We start from the raw sequence: 18,536 nt of genomic DNA, 5'->3' as shown, positions 1-18,536 counted from the left end.
TTATGGGCTTCAGTGTGAAAATGACCAAAGGGTTCATCTAAACTAATTGCAACATAAAACACCCAAAGCAGATTAACCCCACTACACCGGGACTGAACTGCTGATATGTGGAGAAACACTAAGAGACTGTATGACAGTGAAAACTCTGATTAGAGCAACAGTGAGTGTGGAGAGGACTGCGTTTTGAATTCATTTACTACTCTGCTATTGTGTCTCACAGGAAATAACATTTTGCCTTTGTATTCCCCGTAGTGTTCATTAAAGCGGCACACCGAGGGGCCTTTGTGTTGACTCTTCAAATCAGTGAGAACTATGGAGAGTTGGGACTCATTTATCTCTGGACCACAGATTGTTTTTACCATTGGAGCATGAACATTTGATCCAGTTATTTTTTTATTTTTTTTTACTACACACACAAAAATGCAGTTAGCTTGAATCTTTGTTATTCTTTAAAGAAATAATCCCACTCCAGGCACCGGTGTTTCTGTGCTCCCTGTGGGAACTTTTTTTTTCTGTGGAGCTTCATGTGACAGATCTGGGTTACCTTTCCCGCTCGCTGCTTCACAAAATGCAAACTGTACAATTTCATGTTTAAAAATAGCTAAACAGAAGGGGAATAACAAGTAGTGCACATACAGTGTGAATGAGTCTAACCCCCTCTGTTAGGCTGACGGTGTTTCACAAACCCAGCAGCTGAAATGTTCCAGCACTCAGTCTTCTCTAAGATAACGATGTCTATAAATATTATAATTTTCTACAATGAAGGTTAACATTAAAAAACAAGACATGATTTGCCACCTCTAACTCCAATGACTCAGTCTGCGGTATACATTTTATGTTTATCCACAGCTTCCTGTCTTTCCTCTTGAGGTTTATTAACAGCGCTGACCTTGTTCTACAGAATCCAGGGCTGATGTGAGAGTATACCTCTGGCTGTTCAAATAGAAATGTGAATCATTGTGTTCTGCAGTATACATAAGAAGTAAGAAAAAATCCATGTGCCAAGGTAATGGTGTTGTTAAAGATGAGTTACAGCCTGAACAATGGGGAGTGATGGGAGACAACACTGGGACCTGCATGGTTCAGCTCCACTCCAAAACCTTAGCAAATGTATTTGTCAACATAACTCAATCATTTTTGTTTAATTCTTTAGTTTTGTCTGCACTATGATCCTCTTCTTAGTTTGAACAGCTGGAGAACAGCTGGAGATCTCATGAAGATATTTGAAACGTAAAACTACATTTGGAATACATCAATAAATTACCATATTGATTTTTTTCGGTCTTGTTATGACAGTGACATTTAGAAATACATAAACGCTTCCTATTTACAAAACAAATAGTCCTGAAATGAAATGTCAAAAGTGTAATTTGTGTGCCTGATTACAATCGATTAGAGGGAAATTAATGTAAAGTGTGTTTGTTAACAGTTTGAGTGCACCTCATTTCAAAGCAGTAGTTATGGTCAATTAAAAGAGAGAGATTTAAAGGAGACACAAATCAAAGCAGCGTGGAATCCCTGCACAGAGATTTCCAAATTCTTTGTTTGAATCTCATAATGAAGGAAAACAACTGACATTTAGCAGAAATAAAGGCAGAGCTGTTTTCCTAGAGCTTCCTGAGATCACAATGACCTTGAGTGAGAGAATCAATGTGGAGGCTGTTTCCAAAGCTTTCAGACGGGTTTAGCTGTCATCATGTGGATGGAGGTGCCTTCCTTCCTACAGCGTTAGAAATATAACACACAATATAAAGCTCAGGTGTTCACGGTGGGGGGGGGGGGGGGGCAACAACTGAATCCCTTTTTATTTTCAGAAACAGAATTAGTTCATGATGAAGCTTATATTTGTGTAACTGTGCTCTTAATATTTCTATATGCTTTGCTAGTTCATCCGTCTCGTTAGAATGTGGAATTAAAAATACACACTTCTATTCTCGTTAAGGAGCAGGAGGGAAGCTGTGGTCTTTGTTGTTAGTGGAAAAGCTTTGACCTTTGAAATCCTGCAGCTGCTCAACATCATACACCTCGATAAAAACCAAGGTCTGTGAACCTCCGTAGAAAAGGAACAGGATTACATTGCTTTACTCAAACCTGAGCCGAACAAACTCCTCAAAACCTAAAACAGACGAGCTGGTGTTTCACTGAGACTGAACTTCCAGGAAGCTGCAGGGCTTTGCTCAGGATTCTGTCCTCGTACTGGTTCATTATTTAATTCTTGGAGCATGTATTCAGTCAGTGACCTTCTACAAGCTTTCTTAGTAATTATTCTATTATTAGAAAGGAGAAGATGTTCTTTCGATCATGACACTGTACTTTCAGTTACAGCTACAGCTCTTTAATAGAGCTTCATCTCATTCATTCAGACTTGATGAAATGTTTTAGTTTACTTTACTTTTAGCTAAGGAATGTTTTTTACTCCGAATTTTAGAATCAAATGTTGGCTATATTTTGACCTCCCTTAATGCAGGGGTTTCCAGTGACCCACATATGGCATTAACCTCAGGCAGGGACCCCCCTCTTGAAAAACGTCTTGAATTCCTGGGACATGGCAGTGGCAAAAATTAAACATGCAACTTCCTAATATGTTGCCTTGATTGGATTAACAATTGTTCGTGTTGTTATTCATTAATCTCATTCAATATCTTTTTGTAAACAGTCATTCATGATATCTGAATTCTTAATAATCAACAGTCAGTGTCATTTTTTCTTACGATTCTTGTGATGTTATTACTTTTATTTATTTTTGTGTGAGTTTTTTTAATTATTATTTTTAATTATTTTTATTTTACAGGGAAATTGCATATTAATAAACATTTCTGTAAATATGCCAGAGTTAGCCAAAAGGCTAATTTTCATCTGTTGTCCGTGGACAATTGAAAGATTGACATGGAAAAAGATCAAATGGATCTCGATATGTGGTGATATCTTTTTAAATATATCATCATTTTGAGCTTTTGAATCCATTTGATAGGACAGTTAATAGAGCAGGAGATCGGGATAATAATAGAAAAAGTGTAGGATAACATGCAGGAGAGCAGCCGCAGGTCAGACTCTAACCGGAGGCAGCCAGTCTGGAGGACAACAGCCTCCATACATGGAGTGCGACCTAACCGCTAGGCCATCAGCGCCCCCATACTGTGATATCTAACATCTAAAAAGGCGTGTGTTATAATGTTATTGTCGCATAAAAATGTTATTTGTTGATTTTTATTTCTGTTTCACTGTTCCCTTCTCTCCAAGTTTCTGCGACCCCCTAGCATCCCCTGGTGACCCCCTTAGGTCAGAACCCTCACTTCGTCAAAAACAGTCACTTAATGTGTCGTACTACAGCAAATCTTTTCATAATTGATCTCTTATAATCGGCACATTTTACAGGAATAACAGTAGCAGCAGAAGAAAAAAATACCAGCAATGCAGAGCAAGCCATCTATAGTATTCTTTGCAACAGGGACACAACATCCTGCAGGTTTCAACAACAGGAAGTCAGACACAGGGAAAGTCATAAATCTGGACCTCTGGAGGAACTAATGTTCTCAGTACACAAGAATGCACATCTGTACTATTGACTGTGGTCGAACTCAAAGTGCATAAAATACAGACAAATGATTTCTACCTGACTATCAGTTTATTTGTGTTACTGCTCAGATGTTGTTTAAGCAATGGAAACAGAAACATTGAATCAATATTGGGCTGTAAGAATCAGTCACGTCAAACTCAAATCAACAACATGGTAACATGGTTTATCTTCGGTCTTGCATTTTCACTCTTCTTTTCTCTGTTCGATGAGATGTTCTGTCACTGTGGGACATTTGCACCTCTCTAACAACACCATTTTGAGGCTGTGGGTTTATAAAAGTCCTTGAAACACAAACATTATGAATAAATAATCATAGCTGAGCCTGCTCCTCTCTGAATTCATAAATGTTGTAATAAAATAGAAACCAACAGTAACAGCAGTAGCTAATGTGGAGATTTCCAAAGCCAGTGCTGTTTATCATCCATCAAACTTCACCCTGAGGGGACATGTGTGTTCTCAACATCTCACCCTGATCTTTGCCCTTCAGTGTACGTGAGTGTCTGCGCTGTGTTTTTTTTTCTCCCAGGTTTGAATGTGTGTATTTATAATGTGAGGCAGGGACGGCAAGAAAAGAGCATGCATGTGTGCTGTGAATGATGATGATGTGAGGGAGATGTGATCAGCGCTTTGTGCTCCCTGAATGGCAGTGATGAGCCACAATTAAGTGACTGCCATTAAGCGTCTTAGAGAGAAAAAGGGCAGATGAAATCAGAGCTGACACCCACGAGAGGCAGAGAGCACCAACAACTGCATCCGACAGGCTAATGTGTGCTAATTACAACCCTGACAAGCAACGCTTAATGGTGTAGAACTCAAAGCTATCCTTTTATTTCATTATTTGAGGAGTTGGTGCATTCATATTACCTCCTTTTTTATTTATGTCTCTGCAAGATGCAGATCAGGATGAACAGGAAACACTGATGGACTCTCTATATGCTTATGGTTATATATGCTTGACATACAAAAAAACATATACACAACGTACATCTTCATGAACCACCTATAACGTTGAAATTAAACTGATGTGATCTCAGTGTTCTTTTCTTCTTTCAGTCTTCATGGCAGACAGATATTTAATAGAGTAAACAAGCATTTAGCCATCATAAATTTGGGCTATGGATTATTATTTCAATCATTTTGATTTGTAACCTAAGGGATAAATAGCCTATTGCCCATATGCCAAATGTTCTCTGTAAAACTCATTTTCAGGGGGACTGTAGGGACTCTTCACGTTGTTTATTGTGGTTGTCACGTGAGGCTGGCAGCCAATGACAGCCTTGTTCTGGCACCGCACAGCGTGTCATCTTTTTACACACCATCGACCAATCAGGAGTCAAGCTCACCATAATAAGATGAGAAACTAAGTCACATTTTCTTCAAAATAAAAGCTTTATGTGTTATTTTCGACTGAAGAAAATCACAGCAGTTCTATGTCAACCACCGTAAAAACATGAATATATTTCAACCTATCTAATAAATAGCTCTAATGATAAAATATAAGAATAACTACTTTGGTTGTGACCCAAAAAGCACGACTATTATAAATAGGCCAATGACCTAAATGTTGGTATTAGGCTACCTGACCTGAACGTTTGAGATGAGCTGACATAGAACTGCTATTCGTGTGGATCAATTTGTCCAGAGAGACAGAAAAAAAACTCTTAATCAACCAACAACAACAAAAAAGACAGAAAAAAAAGAATAAAACAGTTATATGGTATGCAATCGTGGATTTTTTTCTTCACAATAATATGATAATAATTCACATGGTACCAGTGTATGATAGGCTACACTAAAACACATGCATTTCAATGGGTCAACGTCAACACTGAAGGTTAAAAGGGGATACAGCAGCACAAGACAAGCTGGCTCATGGTAATGCATTAAACAATATTCTGACTGCTATTATTCTAATCAATTTGAAGATAAAATAAACATTTCTCAAACTACAATTGTAAGGGTTAATAACCAAATGTCAACCTACGAATGCGTTTTATTATTATTTAATAATATTAATAATAATAATAATTATTATTATTATTATTATTATTATTATTATTTATTTTTTTCACTTTAATTTTTCACTTCACCGGAAGCCGTGCTGTAATTCCTATTTACCTTGACAGCTGTGGAGCTCAACATGCTATGAATTTGTTGCCGTCCCGGCGGCCAGTAGGCTGCTGGCCGTCACACACACACACACACACACACACGCACGCACGCACGCACACACACACACACACACACACACACACACACACATACGGCAGGTGTTTCTGTCGGTTTCACGTTATCGGCCCTCGCGATGCCTTTGATGTGGTGCTCGGTGCCGCCGCGTCGAGCGCGTGCATCCGATCCCTACGGCGGATCGATCATGTAGAGATCAGTCTCGTGTGTGGAGAGGGAAGTTTACCTCCAGCGACCTGAGTGAAGGAGAGAGGCGGATAAATTGTTCGGCGGATTACACGTCGTGGTCGCGTCCGGTAAGTGGCTTTGCAAATTTGGGCTGCTCATGAAGATGAAGGGAGAACACTGAAATAAATATAAAGTCACTGCAATTACAGAACGCTCAGCTGTGTGTGTGTGTGTGTGTGTGTGTGTGTGTGTGTGTGTGTGTGTGTGTGTGTGTGGGCTGCAATTCTATCTGTGTTTTGATTTGTGTCTGGATTTTAAAGTCGTTGATATGGGAAACTTTGCAAGGTCATATATATAGAGAGAGTCGGTTATGTGTTGAGTATGCTGTTCTCAAAAAAGACAAAACACATCCATGACCTTTGAATAGCCTACATTTACTTTGCATATGTAATTAATTATGAACAATTATCTGGGATTGACCTCGCATAGTGAGAACAATGGGCGTTGTGTAGTATTGGGTGTCTTAAGTTTAATAGACCTCACCACATGTAGGCTAAATGTTGACTCTAGCTGCTGGCACACTTGTAGGCTTAACCTGTTCTCTGTGGTTCGTTGGTTCCATGCAGCGGTTAGTGGCAGCTGGTACAAGACTCATAAAAAAACACCACTAATCTCATCAAAGCAGTGCTGGAGTCTAACCTTAGGGCTCTGTCCAGGAACATTTAATGGTTTGCAGAATTTTACATCTTTAAAAGGGCAACATGTAGGCTGTGTTGTCATAGTTTTAGAGACAACATTTAGTTTAAAAAACCTGAGTCTACAAGTGATGGATGCTTTTATTTGTCCTATACCTCGGTCAAATCAGGCTGATGGCTTATTAAATTTAACTTCCCATTGTCAGTCAGAGGCAGTGCTCTGAGCCTCCCCAGCTGCCACTTACATAATGTCAGCCCAGGACCGCCACAGTTTAGTGAGCGAGGAGGGACTCAGGCCAAAGTGAGCACAGACAATACTGAAGGAGGCCGGCTTATCAACACGTTACATAAGGGATGTTTTCTTTCCACTTGGCTGGGATGATGCAGTTGATGGTGGTCCAGAAATAGGTCTGAGCGAAGGAGGAAGGGATGCTGCACAGCACACGCTACATGTACCAGCAGAGGAGGAAGAGTACACAGGCGAGCCGGGTGATGCACGGTGAGGGGGGATAGCTGTTCCCTGTTCTAGTCTTTGTTTACAGTGTTGGACACAGTGAGCGCTTGACAATATTTACACGAGGACATGTAAGTGTACTGTTCTTTTAAAGAGGTGGAGGGGAAATGTCTGATAGCTTTCCATCTGGTTCACTCATCTGCAAAGTGCACAGGGGCGTTACACGGTTCATTAGGTTGCATCGCTCCGTTTCAGATCTAAATTGTGATGTTCATATTTCATGGCAGCCAGATATACTTCAAACAGGTAAATTCAGATGTTTACTGGCTCTTAAAGTGCAGGTGAGGAAGAGGAAGCACAATCTAAGTGAAGGTGTGATCTCTAGTAAAGGTATAATCAGAGTTACGCTCTGGGGATGGAGGATGAAGTGGATTGAATTATATAAAAGGTTAAATTTACTCTAGTGCACTTGTCAAAGTTGTTTCATATTTAAAGTGCGACCTGATTTTTGATAAATATGACAGCTGCATGATGGCAGTGATTTCTGATGCCTGCTGGTGGGAGTGGCACTGACGACGTTCATCCATCACGCGTGATTTTTTTAAGAGCAGAGAATCTCGGCATCACGGTGCAGAAAATGATCGTTACTTTGAGAAAGACTGGATAAAATAGAAGTGTGTTAAAGTCCTGCTCAGACCATTGTCAGTGATTGAACTGCAAACTTAATGTTTTATTGCTTGTGAAAATCAGACATCCCAGTTTGACGTGCTGTTTTTGATGAGATTCACTCCTCACCTCTTAAAACTCTCCCAGTGGTCAGCATGTGATGAGAATCCTGTGGTTTGGGTTTACTTTGCATACAGTTAACTAAACCACATGATTACATGCCATTAAAGGTAACCACACAAGACCTCTGCATGTCGAGGTAATCTTCTTCTGTGATATGTTTTGGATAAGAACTCTTTGCACATGTTGTGCTTTTGGGAGCCACAGCAGCAGCAGCACTGCAGGAGCTGTGGGCCGCATCCTAATAAACAGAGATGACTGCAGTGGGAGCTGTGACAGACATAACAAGGATATCACCATTACATAATCCCCAAATTTGCCATCTGTTCTTCAGTGTTATAACACATTAAAAATGAAAACCCTCATTTATGAGACTTTTAGTGTTACCTACTTTGAAGCAGCAATGAGAAAAGCAAAAACTCCAGCTTTAAACTCCAGAAACTATTTCATAAATAACCAGAAGATATCTGAATGTTGCCCTGATGGATGCTTTCTAATGAATTATCATTTTAATAAACCTTCAAGGACTACTAAAGTAGCCGGAATTATATATCAAAGCAACAGAAACACATTTCTTGTTTGATGATTAAAGTAACAACCACAACTAAAGCTGTACTCCGGTGACGTGATATTCAGTTCTGCCATGCCGTCAGGTGACACAATGTAATGGGATCAGGCTGCAAAATCTATCCCCATGTGTACAAATTGGCCTTAATTAGCCTGAGGTCGTCCTCAGTCAATAAGGGTCATCTCAGGTAAAAGAGATATCTGGAGAGGGCCGTAATCTTCCATTACAGACCAAAATGATGTATGTGTTTATCTTCAACTGTGTAACTGAAAAACAAAATAGTTTGCTGAATACATTTGCTGAATACTCTTCAAAACATAGACTCGCACCTCGCTAGTTAATTTATGTTCCCTGCTCTGGTCGTCTCAGTGACAGACGACTGATGACAAATCAAACCTGATGGCTCGTATATTCATGGTGTCTAACATCGTCTGTGTCCTCCTGGAGGGCAGCGGGGTGGATATGAAAGGGTTGGCTGATTGTGAGCACAGCAGGTTCTCAGTACAAAGCAGAGGGGTTCGCCTTCAAATGAACACCGCTGACTGACAGATGTTTGAGTGTGTCTGCTGATTAAGGCTTCCCAGCTGACCCTGCTGGACTCTTAACAAACATGTAGAGAGGGACATCACTGTGCCGTCCTCTTCAGGGGAAGCCTCTTCACTTTTTATTTTTTTTATATTTCCTAATGAAATTAACTTGACTATTTGATGGATTTATCATTTGGTATTAAGCAGTGAGATTTGTGTGTCCCTGCAGACATGAAACTGTGAGGTCGTGCATGCGGCAGTCTGGTGAGACATGATGGAGGAGGCTGCCAGCCAGCTGGAGAGAGACCATGTGCACAGCGTCTATGACAAGATTGCACCATATTTCAACGACAGCCGCTATAAAGCCTGGCCCAAGGTACGACAGTTCCTGCTGGACCTGCAGCCGGGGAGCATCGTCGCTGACATTGGTGGGTTTCACCTACAGGGGTGATGTAATCATGGTAATCCCATGACACTTCATCATCAATACATCATTGGTGCTCCTTTCTATTTACAGATAATTGATGAATTTGTTTCCCTTTAAGGAGAGGGATGAATTATTTGATATCTTATCCCAGCTCTGAACATCCATTATCACTAACCTTAGCTGATTGTCTTGACCTTGGCAGGTTGTGGGAATGGCAAGTATCTCCACATCAACCAGGAGGTGTTCAAGCTGGGGTGCGATGTTTGTCGCCCCCTGGTGGACTACGCCTGGAGCCAAGGACACGAGGTCCAGATGTGTGACAGCTTACATTTGCCTTACAGAGACGGCTGCTTTGACGCTGTGCTCTCGATTGCAGGTAATGTTTGAAGACACACACGTAAAGGGAAATGTCCCTGAAGCTGAGCGTCTGCAGCTGTTTGCCACAAAACAAAGAACTCGTAATAATAATGATAAACATCAGTTTACGATGCGTCAGCGTTGCCTGGCCAACAATGTTACAAAAAAAAAAATAATGTTTTGCCTCTAACAGCGGGGAGTAATTAGGACAAAAGCAGACGCCCACACACTATTAATTTATGCTGTGTGCCTACCAGTGTACATAATGTGCTTTGTTCTCTGTCGGTGCTAAGTGTGACACATCATAACTTAATAAGTGCCTTCTTAATCCTGACAACTTAAATTTTATTTACAGTCATCCATCATTTGTCCACCAAAGAACGCCGTATTAGAGCAATAAAGGAGATGGCTCGCACCCTGCGAGTGGGCGGACGCATCATGATCTACGTGTGGGCCATGGAGCAGAAACGCCGTAAGTTTGAGAAACAGGACATCTTCGTTCCCTGGAACCCAAACCCTCAGTCACCCCCAGTCAAACCCAGGCAGAGAGCCACGGCTCAGAGTGTGAGTGAAGCCATAGACAACAGCGACAAGCACAGGAAGGTTAGAAGCACATCATCGGTGGCAGACGAAGAAGACCTGAGCTGCACCGCGCCTCAGCAGAGCACCCAGAGACTGTGGTTCTTCTCCAGGTCTCTGGATTCTGTCTTTGACTTTGGAAGCTTAGCCATCTCTCGCTCGTCCTCCAGAGACATGAGCACTTTATCGTCACCCGTGGGGGAGAACGAGGGGAACAAGGCCCGCCAGCCGGGGAGAGGGCGAGGCCTCATCAAACAGGTTTCAAACTTCTTCTCCCCGCCTTCTGTTATCGGATCAGAGGAGGACGTTTTTGACTCGGTCACAGATTTGCACAAGGGACACAATGATCCTGAACGCAACACTAACAACAACTGCGTGGGAGACCAGAGTGTGTCTGTATCTTTAGCCAAGGAGTGTGGCTCTCTGGCCCTGCCAGATCTGGTTTCCTTCCAGAAGGAGCACCTGAAGCAGTGTGAAGAGGAAAGTGAAGGAGTGCCGCAAGGAAATGAGCAGTCGGAAAGTACAAGGAGCCTCGAGGGGAGCGTGGAGCAGGTGCAGGGCTCCTGCCTGAGGTACTATCATGTCTTCAGGGAGGGAGAACTGGCAGAGCTGATAGAGAACCATGTGGGAGAGCTTCATGTCAAACACACTTACTTTGACCACGCCAACTGGTGTGTGGTGGCAGAGAAAGTGCAGTTATGGAAGATATGATTTCAACTTGTTTGGTTTCATTTTGCTTTGACTCTGCCTCAAGTTTTAGCACTGAACGACTTTTACACTCTGAAACTAACAAGTATAGAAATATACACAAATAGCAAGTGTTAAAACAACCCCTCAACCAAACCACTCCACTGCTGCAACTCTCTGCTTCACTCTTTTAGGTGCTGCAGCCACTTGTGTGAAAGACATATGCGTTTTGGCAGTAATGATAATGTTTCACATGGTGTCACTAAAAGTTTTGCAGCAGCAGTGGAGGAAGCACAGTGGAGGATGGGTGTGCTCAACAATGGCTACCGCTGTATAATACACCACATTATAAAGTATTTATTTCATTTCAATACAAGCAGTATACAGTGTGTGTTCTATTTTAATGTCAATAACTTGTTTTGTTTTTTTAAACCAGAGCAAGCACCCATGCTGCTAATAACTTTATCTCTTTTAAAAGAGCAAGGGAATGTTAAGAAATGCACTGTTTGTCTCTTAGGACTTGAATATTGGTTTAAGAGTGATTTATGACACTACAGTATACTCTTCCATCTCCTCTTGTTTTATTACAGCGGAAAGATTTTTACTTTGTTCTTCACAAATGCACGTTCCTTGATTCAAACTTTGAGGAGCTTAACTTTGATGAGCTTGTTTTATTGGTGGACTTTGTGTAAACTTCTCTTGTGTAACTCTATCATCAGAAAAGCTTGAGCAGAATATCTTTGTCGAGGAACATGCTGCAAGTGTGTCTGTGCGTTTTTGTTCTTCGTAAAAGCTGTGTACTGTCTTGTGTTCAAGCAACAAGCTGAACGTCACTGCTGGTAATGTTTCAGCCAATCAACTGCCTCATGTACTGTGAATAAACATTGCACTGTATCATACAGTATGCCGCTGCTTGATGTCTATAAATGACATCAGATGTGTGAAACTGATATTCTGTACCCGTCATGCCAAGGACGCTGCATATACTTATCTGTACAGTAAATGTTTCTTCTAAAGTGACACCGGTACCTTCATGTTTTATGTGACCTTAGGTCAATTTTACTTTACTTTATTTTTCTTAATAAATATTTTTTATAGTAGTTGTTTTGTTGTTTTTATTGTCAAGAATGATGCATATCAAATGGATTTGTAACAATGTAAGAGCCAGTCCAGTATTTAATAATGTTAACACTTAAGTGCTGCTGCAGTATCTCTCTGAGGTAAACACATTTACTTTTCAGTGAGCCAAAAAATAATTAAATAAAACTCTGAGCAGATAGGCTCAATTTTTAAGTTCTGGTTTCGTTTTGTAGTCTGAGTAGGGCAGACTGTCATTGCATGCAGGAAAAAATGTGGCGAGCCAAAGAGGTAGCAACCCTTCTACTATCGAGTAATAACAAATGATCCCTTTATTACTCGTAATTCATTTGCATTTTATTGAAGATTACCAAAGTGAACATTTTCTGGGGGTGGCAGTAGCTCAGTCTGTAGGGACTTGGATTGGGAACCGGAGGGTCGCCAGTTCAAGTCCCGATGCGGACCAAATACGGAAGTTGGTCTGGTAGCTGGAGAGGTGCATGTGCATGTGCATGTCCATAGGATCCTGTTTGTTTGTGTGTTGCATGACTTACAGAGTGTAAAAACTGAAGTTTCCATAAGAGTTCATCTTAATCTTAATTTTTAGTGTACAGCTCATAAATAGACATGCATATAAACATCAAGTATTGTTTTTTTTAGCATTACCAGGTCCTTTTTGTTCTAAAATATCCATAATGACATCTGCTCCTGAAGATCAAATATCAATCACTCTACTTGATTTACTGCATAAAGGGTTCATGTTAGACACTCCCTCCAAACCTGCAGAAAAGAGAGCATTAAAACATTATCCAAGCATATTCAGTCATACAGTGTATTGGAAAAAGCTCATCTGACAGTCAATCGTTCAGTACCTGTGTTGCCGCTCTGTGGACGATGGAATGTCTCGCCGCCAATATGTCGATGTCCCTCGAGTAACCACCTCCGATGACGGCAGCCACAGGAATACCTCGACTCACCACAGTCTTCAACACGTACAGATCTCTCTGATACAGCCCTATGAGACGCTCACAGTCAGTAAGACGAGAGCAGATATGATGCGTTGGTGCCAATACTGGAGTGTCGAGGATTTCACTCACCGTGGTCAGTCAGACGCAGCCTCCCGAGTTCATCTTCACGATGAGGGTCGACACCGGCATCATACAGGACCAGGTCTGGACGAAAAGTCTCCAGCAAGCAGGGGAGGTGAGTTTCAACTGTGAGAACATCATCAGATATGATTCAAGGTTCACCAAAGACATTCTTCATTTAAAGATATGCTTGTAAGCTGACTATATATTTGTACTAATTCATAGTTCTGTGGTATGTTTTTCATTTTAACTTCTCCAGAGATCAGCAACAAGAAAAACTCCAAAACATTTAAAGATTTCAGGGCTGAAATTATGATTAGATGATTTCCCTGCATCATAATTTGAATCTTATTATTATAGGAGATGATGGCTTGCCTGTGGAGAGGTACTCCTTGTCTTCAAGCCCATCCTCCAAGCTAACATCGAGGTCACTCTGTTGTTTGCGCAGGGGGAAGTTTTTCCCACAGTGCACTGAGAACGTAAACACACGCGGCTCCTCTTGAAAAATGAAAGCCGTGCCGTCACCCTGTTGGATGTGAAAGACGGAAGCTTTACAAATGAAAAGAACGCAGAAAATGTTGTTCATTGGAAGTGTTGAAACAATTTCACAGCATATAAAAGCCAAAGCTACCTGATGCACATCTAGATCAACAATTAGAACCTTCCTTTTGGACGAGGAGGTTCCCATCAGGTGTTTGGCTGCGACTGCTAAATCATTAAGGAGGCAGAAACCCGAGCCAAAGCTTGGAAAAGCATGATGGGTTCCTCCTGCAGTGCTGCAAGCCAATCCCCTCTGCAGAGCCACTTCAGCGGCAAGAACAGTCCCACCTGTCACCAAGAGAGGAGACGGAGTCAGCGTGATCTCTTCGCAGCAGCTCTGTCAGCTGTGAAATCATCAAGTGACTCGGGATGTTCTTCTCACCTGTTTCATATCGACAGCGGCTCACGATGCCTTCACTCCAGGGGAAACCTGTCCTCCTCTGTTCCTGCTCATTTACTTTCCCATTTATGAAGCTGTTCAAGTATTCCTCCGTGTGCACACAGCTGAGTAATTCTTGAGAGGCTATTTCAGGGAGCCAAACCTACTGTGAAGAAGGAAAGGTGCTTTAATAGGAAATGTCTGGGAAAGGGGCTTTCAGTAATACAATAATGCCAAACACATGATGAACATAGAAAAGCAAGTGTGGGTGTAGTGGAAACCTGTAAATGGGTGATATGAAAACCAACAAACATGCAACAAAACAAAACAACCTCATGTCTTTAAAAATGTGAAACTGTGCAACAGTATTAAAAAAAGGGACGTAAAACAAAGGTGCATATATTTAACATTACAATCACAGATGACTGTATACCCATATGTATGATCTGTTGCAGTGTAGACTTAAAATCCTATCAGTAATAGCTGTAATGTTCACTTTTACCTCCTGCAACTAACAGCGGTGCTCATTATCAACTAACCTCACAGTGTTTTGTAAATGGTAAACTGTCTAATAAAATGAAAAGAGCAACATGTCAACAGTCAAAGAGAAAAACTTCCAATTTAAAAAGAGAAAAATTCAACATTCATTTTCCATTGACTATATTAGCTGGCAAGATGTTCTTATTTCGATGCTTAACAATAAAAGTCATCCTCAAAGAGTGACTCACCTGATTCTCTGCAATGACCTGATCTTTGAGTAAACACTGTAAAACTCGGGGAAACTTCCCCATGGGGAACCTGTGGTTGGCAGGGAGGTCACACACATACTTCCCGTGATGAATTATGGGAAGTCCGCTGGATTCAAGTCTTACCTGCAAAGGTGAAAGAAAGAAAACAAATCCCTATGAGGTCAGTTTAAATTCAACGCGTTGTGTTAGTGATTGTGATTATTTGTAGTCTTACTATTTCAGCGTGGAAACGTCTGCAGGAGGTGAAAGCTGCACCAACCAGCCGGCCGACTTGAATGCAAACTCTTTTCGAAAAGATTTGTTTCGTGCAGGTCATTTCTCTGACTGACGTGTGCATTACATGAATCACCTGAGACTGTTATGATGTTATGAAACTGAACGAGCTGCTGAAGGTGTCCTGTTTGTTGACGGAAGTTTGGCTGTCTTTGCCCACTGTAACACCGCCATCTGCTGCCATGGAGTGAAATAACATACTGTTTGACAGTTACATAGTTACAGCTTCTGAATTGTGACATGGTGAAATACCACCATCTTCTGAGTGTGATTGAATTCTGCAGACTTACAACAGCATTTGAGTTCAAACCAAAAAGCGAGATTGGAACTTATGTTATGAAAAATACGTAAATATCTGCCTAATTTAAAAAAATAAACAAATAATAAGTAGGCCTAATTGTTTGTAGGCCTACAGGTCTGTCAGAAGGACTCTGACATGCTGGTTTAATGAAATGCCGTAGCCTATTGCCTACTGCTGTATTCCAGGTTTGCAAAATTATAAACATGTAATCTGTTTTCATCTCTTCTTGAAACAGCTGAAAAGAAAAGGAAGCAATATTTACATTTAATACATTCTTTGATAACATTTCTTACAAGGAGGTAAAAAGATAGAAGCTATGCATGTTTTGCTAGAAGTCAGCTAGTAGCCTACTGATTTTCCTGATATATATCATTAGCTTATAGCCTACCTATAATACAGTGTGATATAATACAGCCATGGCCTAAACGTTATCAGAAGTTAATGTAAGATAATAAGTAGCTGGATGCTCATTATTGCTGACTTATGGTAGCTAAAGAGTTTTTTTTTTTTTGGTTATGTCTCCCCCATTTAAAATATATCCCTGTGTCCCTCTTTAGCCTGCTATTGTACACATATTTGTAGGCAGGTAAGCCATGGACTCTTTATTATGTGTTGTAGCAGCCACTGACAACTTCAGAGCATTTCACTTATTGGATGCTTTTGGGATGCAAAGCAAAAATTAAATAAAAATTGAACACTCGAGTTTATCCAAAATAATTTGCCCACCTTCCTTTTAAACCAGAAAACTAAGTACTGTTAAGAGTAATACTTTTAGCAGTATATGACCTATAGGGAAACATCTTTCAAATAAAGATTTGATGAGTTAAAATCTTTTCAGCCATCCCCCCATCATATCCAAACAGCTGACATTATTTCATATCCTATCATATTGGATTTCATATCCTGTCAAAAATGATCATATCCCATGAAAATCTGCACACATTTTCTGCATTATTCCTGAGAGCAGGGACAGGATGGGTGGAGTCCTCTTTGGTCAACTATTATTCAAGAGGCTTCCTTCACTCACATTGAATTTTTCAACTTTTTCAAATTGACAATTGACAAAGACAAATTGTTCATCCTCTCTAGTGTATTTACCAAAACAATGACAGTGGTTATTTTTCTCTGTATGTTTTCTCTCTGATTCTTTGAATTCTGACCATGTTTCTCCTCCTCCTCCTCCTCCTCCTCCTCCTCTCTGTCCTCCTCTTCAGTCTCCACTGTCACCTCTCCTCCTGTCAGGCGAGAGCGTGCTGCTGCCAATCTGGTTATGTGGCAGAGCTTCATTCATGGTGTCACACTGATATCATGTCAAAGTCTGTCTTCACTCCCTTGTGTTACAGTTAGGGTAAGTGATGTCTTGCAAATGATGCACTCGTGATTTTAAATGATCCAGGAAGCTCTCAATACTTTTAATTTCACATATAGGGTTTTTTTTTTTCATCTAGGAAAATGCTCCTTTTAGTTAAACTGAAGGTTTTTCTTGAGCGTGAAAATGCCTCGCTTGATTTCTCACTGTTCCAAACTTGCCTTTGATTAGCTACTTCTGTGTCAGGTTTTGCCTCTCCACCTGTCTCTGTTTTACATTGCTGCCAGGCAGCTCAAGGCGCTGTCTGGCGTACTGTCGGCTGTGGGGTACTCCCATGAGAGCGTGCGCATGTGTGTCTGCAAGATGCGGATTAAAGCAGCCCCCACTGTTAGGGGCTGGTTTACTCGAGGGCTGATAAGACTGCAGAGGAGCGTGTTGGCCCCAGGTGCAGGGGACAGGTCTGCTCATAATAGAGAGAATCAATTATGGACTTCAGCCTTGTTGAAGACATTTCATAAAGAGAGAGAGAGGAAGGAAGGAGGAAAGAGGAGTCTCTGTCTTTAGAAAACATTCCTGTCTTGATGATTGCTGTCTTTGTCTAGCAGATAAAGGTTAAATTAACACAGAGCATGAAAGACTCCCGCAATAGATTTTTTTTTTCATTCAGAAGTCAATGAAAACAATGGTTGTAGGACACCTCAGTAAAAATATATCCATATTTTATGTAACCCTTAGCACAGTGAAAGAGAAAGCACAGTTGACAGTCTGCTAGGCAGCAGCAGCCGGCTGCAGGACAGCTGTTTGTAAAGCCTCACAGCTCTGCCCCTCATTCCTGCAAAGACAAAGGAGAGGCTGACAGCTGCTCAGCTTTGATCAGGTTTTCTTCTTCGCTTATGGAGCAAAAATAATATCATGCTGACTTAAAGCAGAGCTATTTGTCTTGTTTCAGTATTTTGTTGGCATGAATTAAAGTCAGCTTATTCCAGGGGTCACCAAGTTGTTCCCTTGTTTTTTAATGTAGCATCTAAGTGAACCGGGTAAGTCAAATGGATGGAAACATCTTGGATCATATGGTCTTTGGTTCACACATGCATGGTATCAATGATTTTCTGCACGCTATGTGTGTTTAAGCAAAAGAATAACCCTGTCATCTCTGAATGGCCCTGTCATCTTGGCATGTTTTGTCACGTTCCTCGAAGCAAACATGCTTGTTGTCCAACCCCAGGAGGGGAATGGGCGGCGTTGATGTTTGCATCAGACTCTGGATTCAAACCTACCTGTCAATTACACAACATCACAATCACAACAATGAGCCCACAAACCCTCCGTCCCCTCACCTCCTGCTCACTGCTCCGAGCGGAAGGAATTCGCTGGTTGATTGCAAGTGCTGGCAGAGCGTGTTGCAGCAGGCGAGGACAGGGGTTGTTGTTGGAGCGAATTAATTTGTAGCTGCTCTCTGAGTGTGTGTGTGTGTGTGTGTTTGTGTGTGTGACTGTGACAGCCTGCTGCAAGGCAATCCCCCCGGTCACATGAAAGGCCGAGCTGATTCATCCCTCATGCCTCCTATAGTCCTCCTATAATCACAAACAAGCAGAGAGGCTGTGAAATCACAGCGCAGTAGTATAATTCACAGTTATTTCAAACATTGTGTACTTCTCAGCTCAGTATCACTGGAAATAACATGTTTTTTTCTGTGTAGTATCACTCGTGGTATGGCACTGACATTATTGTGTAGCTGTCTGGTGAACAGCAGGAGCAGCCTGCCTCGTATGTTGTCACAAATTGGTCATATTTGAGCAAACTGGTCC

At 41.3% G+C, this 18,536-nt stretch overlaps 2 protein-coding genes across 4 annotated transcripts; one reads left to right on the top strand and one right to left on the bottom strand.

Annotated features, from left to right (window-relative positions):
* The first annotated feature begins 5,732 nt into the window (after positions 1 to 5,732).
* On the top strand, positions 5,733 to 12,112 carry trmt9b (tRNA methyltransferase 9B). 3 transcript variants are annotated; one of them, XM_020634871.3, is made up of 4 exons: positions 5,733 to 6,060; positions 9,192 to 9,390; positions 9,592 to 9,765; positions 10,102 to 12,112. In XM_020634871.3, the coding sequence occupies exons 2-4, from the start codon at positions 9,234 to 9,236 to the stop codon at positions 11,034 to 11,036; spliced, it is 1,266 nt and encodes a 421-aa protein (XP_020490527.1). In that variant the 5' UTR covers positions 5,733 to 6,060; positions 9,192 to 9,233; the 3' UTR covers positions 11,037 to 12,112. The 3 variants fall into 3 exon arrangements, with proteins under 3 accessions (XP_020490527.1, XP_020490528.1, XP_020490529.1); XM_020634872.3 differs by lacking the exon at positions 5,733 to 6,060 and adding an exon at positions 6,904 to 7,126; XM_020634873.3 differs by lacking the exon at positions 5,733 to 6,060 and adding an exon at positions 6,904 to 7,212.
* Positions 12,113 to 12,403: 291 nt separating this feature from the next.
* hdac12 (histone deacetylase 12) lies at positions 12,404 to 16,472 on the bottom strand. Its single transcript, XM_020634875.3, has 8 exons — positions 15,060 to 16,472; positions 14,825 to 14,968; positions 14,100 to 14,259; positions 13,809 to 14,005; positions 13,553 to 13,703; positions 13,187 to 13,303; positions 12,962 to 13,104; positions 12,404 to 12,869 (listed from the first exon to the last, which is right to left on the bottom strand). The coding sequence occupies exons 1-8, from the start codon at positions 15,180 to 15,182 to the stop codon at positions 12,846 to 12,848; spliced, it is 1,059 nt and encodes a 352-aa protein (XP_020490531.2). The 5' UTR covers positions 15,183 to 16,472; the 3' UTR covers positions 12,404 to 12,845.
* Between the last annotated feature and the right edge of the window lie 2,064 nt (positions 16,473 to 18,536).

Source organism: Labrus bergylta, chromosome 11 (assembly GCF_963930695.1).
Source record: "Labrus bergylta chromosome 11, fLabBer1.1, whole genome shotgun sequence".
Classification (NCBI taxonomy): Eukaryota; Metazoa; Chordata; class Actinopteri; order Labriformes; family Labridae; genus Labrus; species Labrus bergylta.
Note: the sequence above shows the minus strand (reverse complement) of the source record. Positions and strands in the feature narration are given on the sequence as shown.

What these genes read in the sequence shown, in the direction of transcription:
- trmt9b (XM_020634871.3), top strand. Translation starts at nt 9,234, where the DNA reads ATGATGGAGGAGGCTGCCAGCCAGCTGGAGAGAGACCATGTGCACAGC. An exon ending in GAGCATCGTCGCTGACATTG is followed by an intron (nt 9,391 to 9,591) that starts GTGGGTTTCACC and finishes TGACCTTGGCAG; the next exon opens with GTTGTGGGAATGGCAAGTAT. An exon ending in CGCTGTGCTCTCGATTGCAG is followed by an intron (nt 9,766 to 10,101) that starts GTAATGTTTGAA and finishes TTTTATTTACAG; the next exon opens with TCATCCATCATTTGTCCACC.
- hdac12 (XM_020634875.3), bottom strand. Translation starts at nt 15,182, where the DNA reads ATGCACACGTCAGTCAGAGAAATGACCTGCACGAAACAAATCTTTTCG. An exon ending in GACGTTTCCACGCTGAAATA is followed by an intron (nt 14,969 to 15,059) that starts GTAAGACTACAA and finishes TCACCTTTGCAG; the next exon opens with GTAAGACTTGAATCCAGCGG. An exon ending in TCCACAGAGCGGCAACACAG is followed by an intron (nt 12,870 to 12,961) that starts GTACTGAACGAT and finishes TCTTTTCTGCAG; the next exon opens with GTTTGGAGGGAGTGTCTAAC.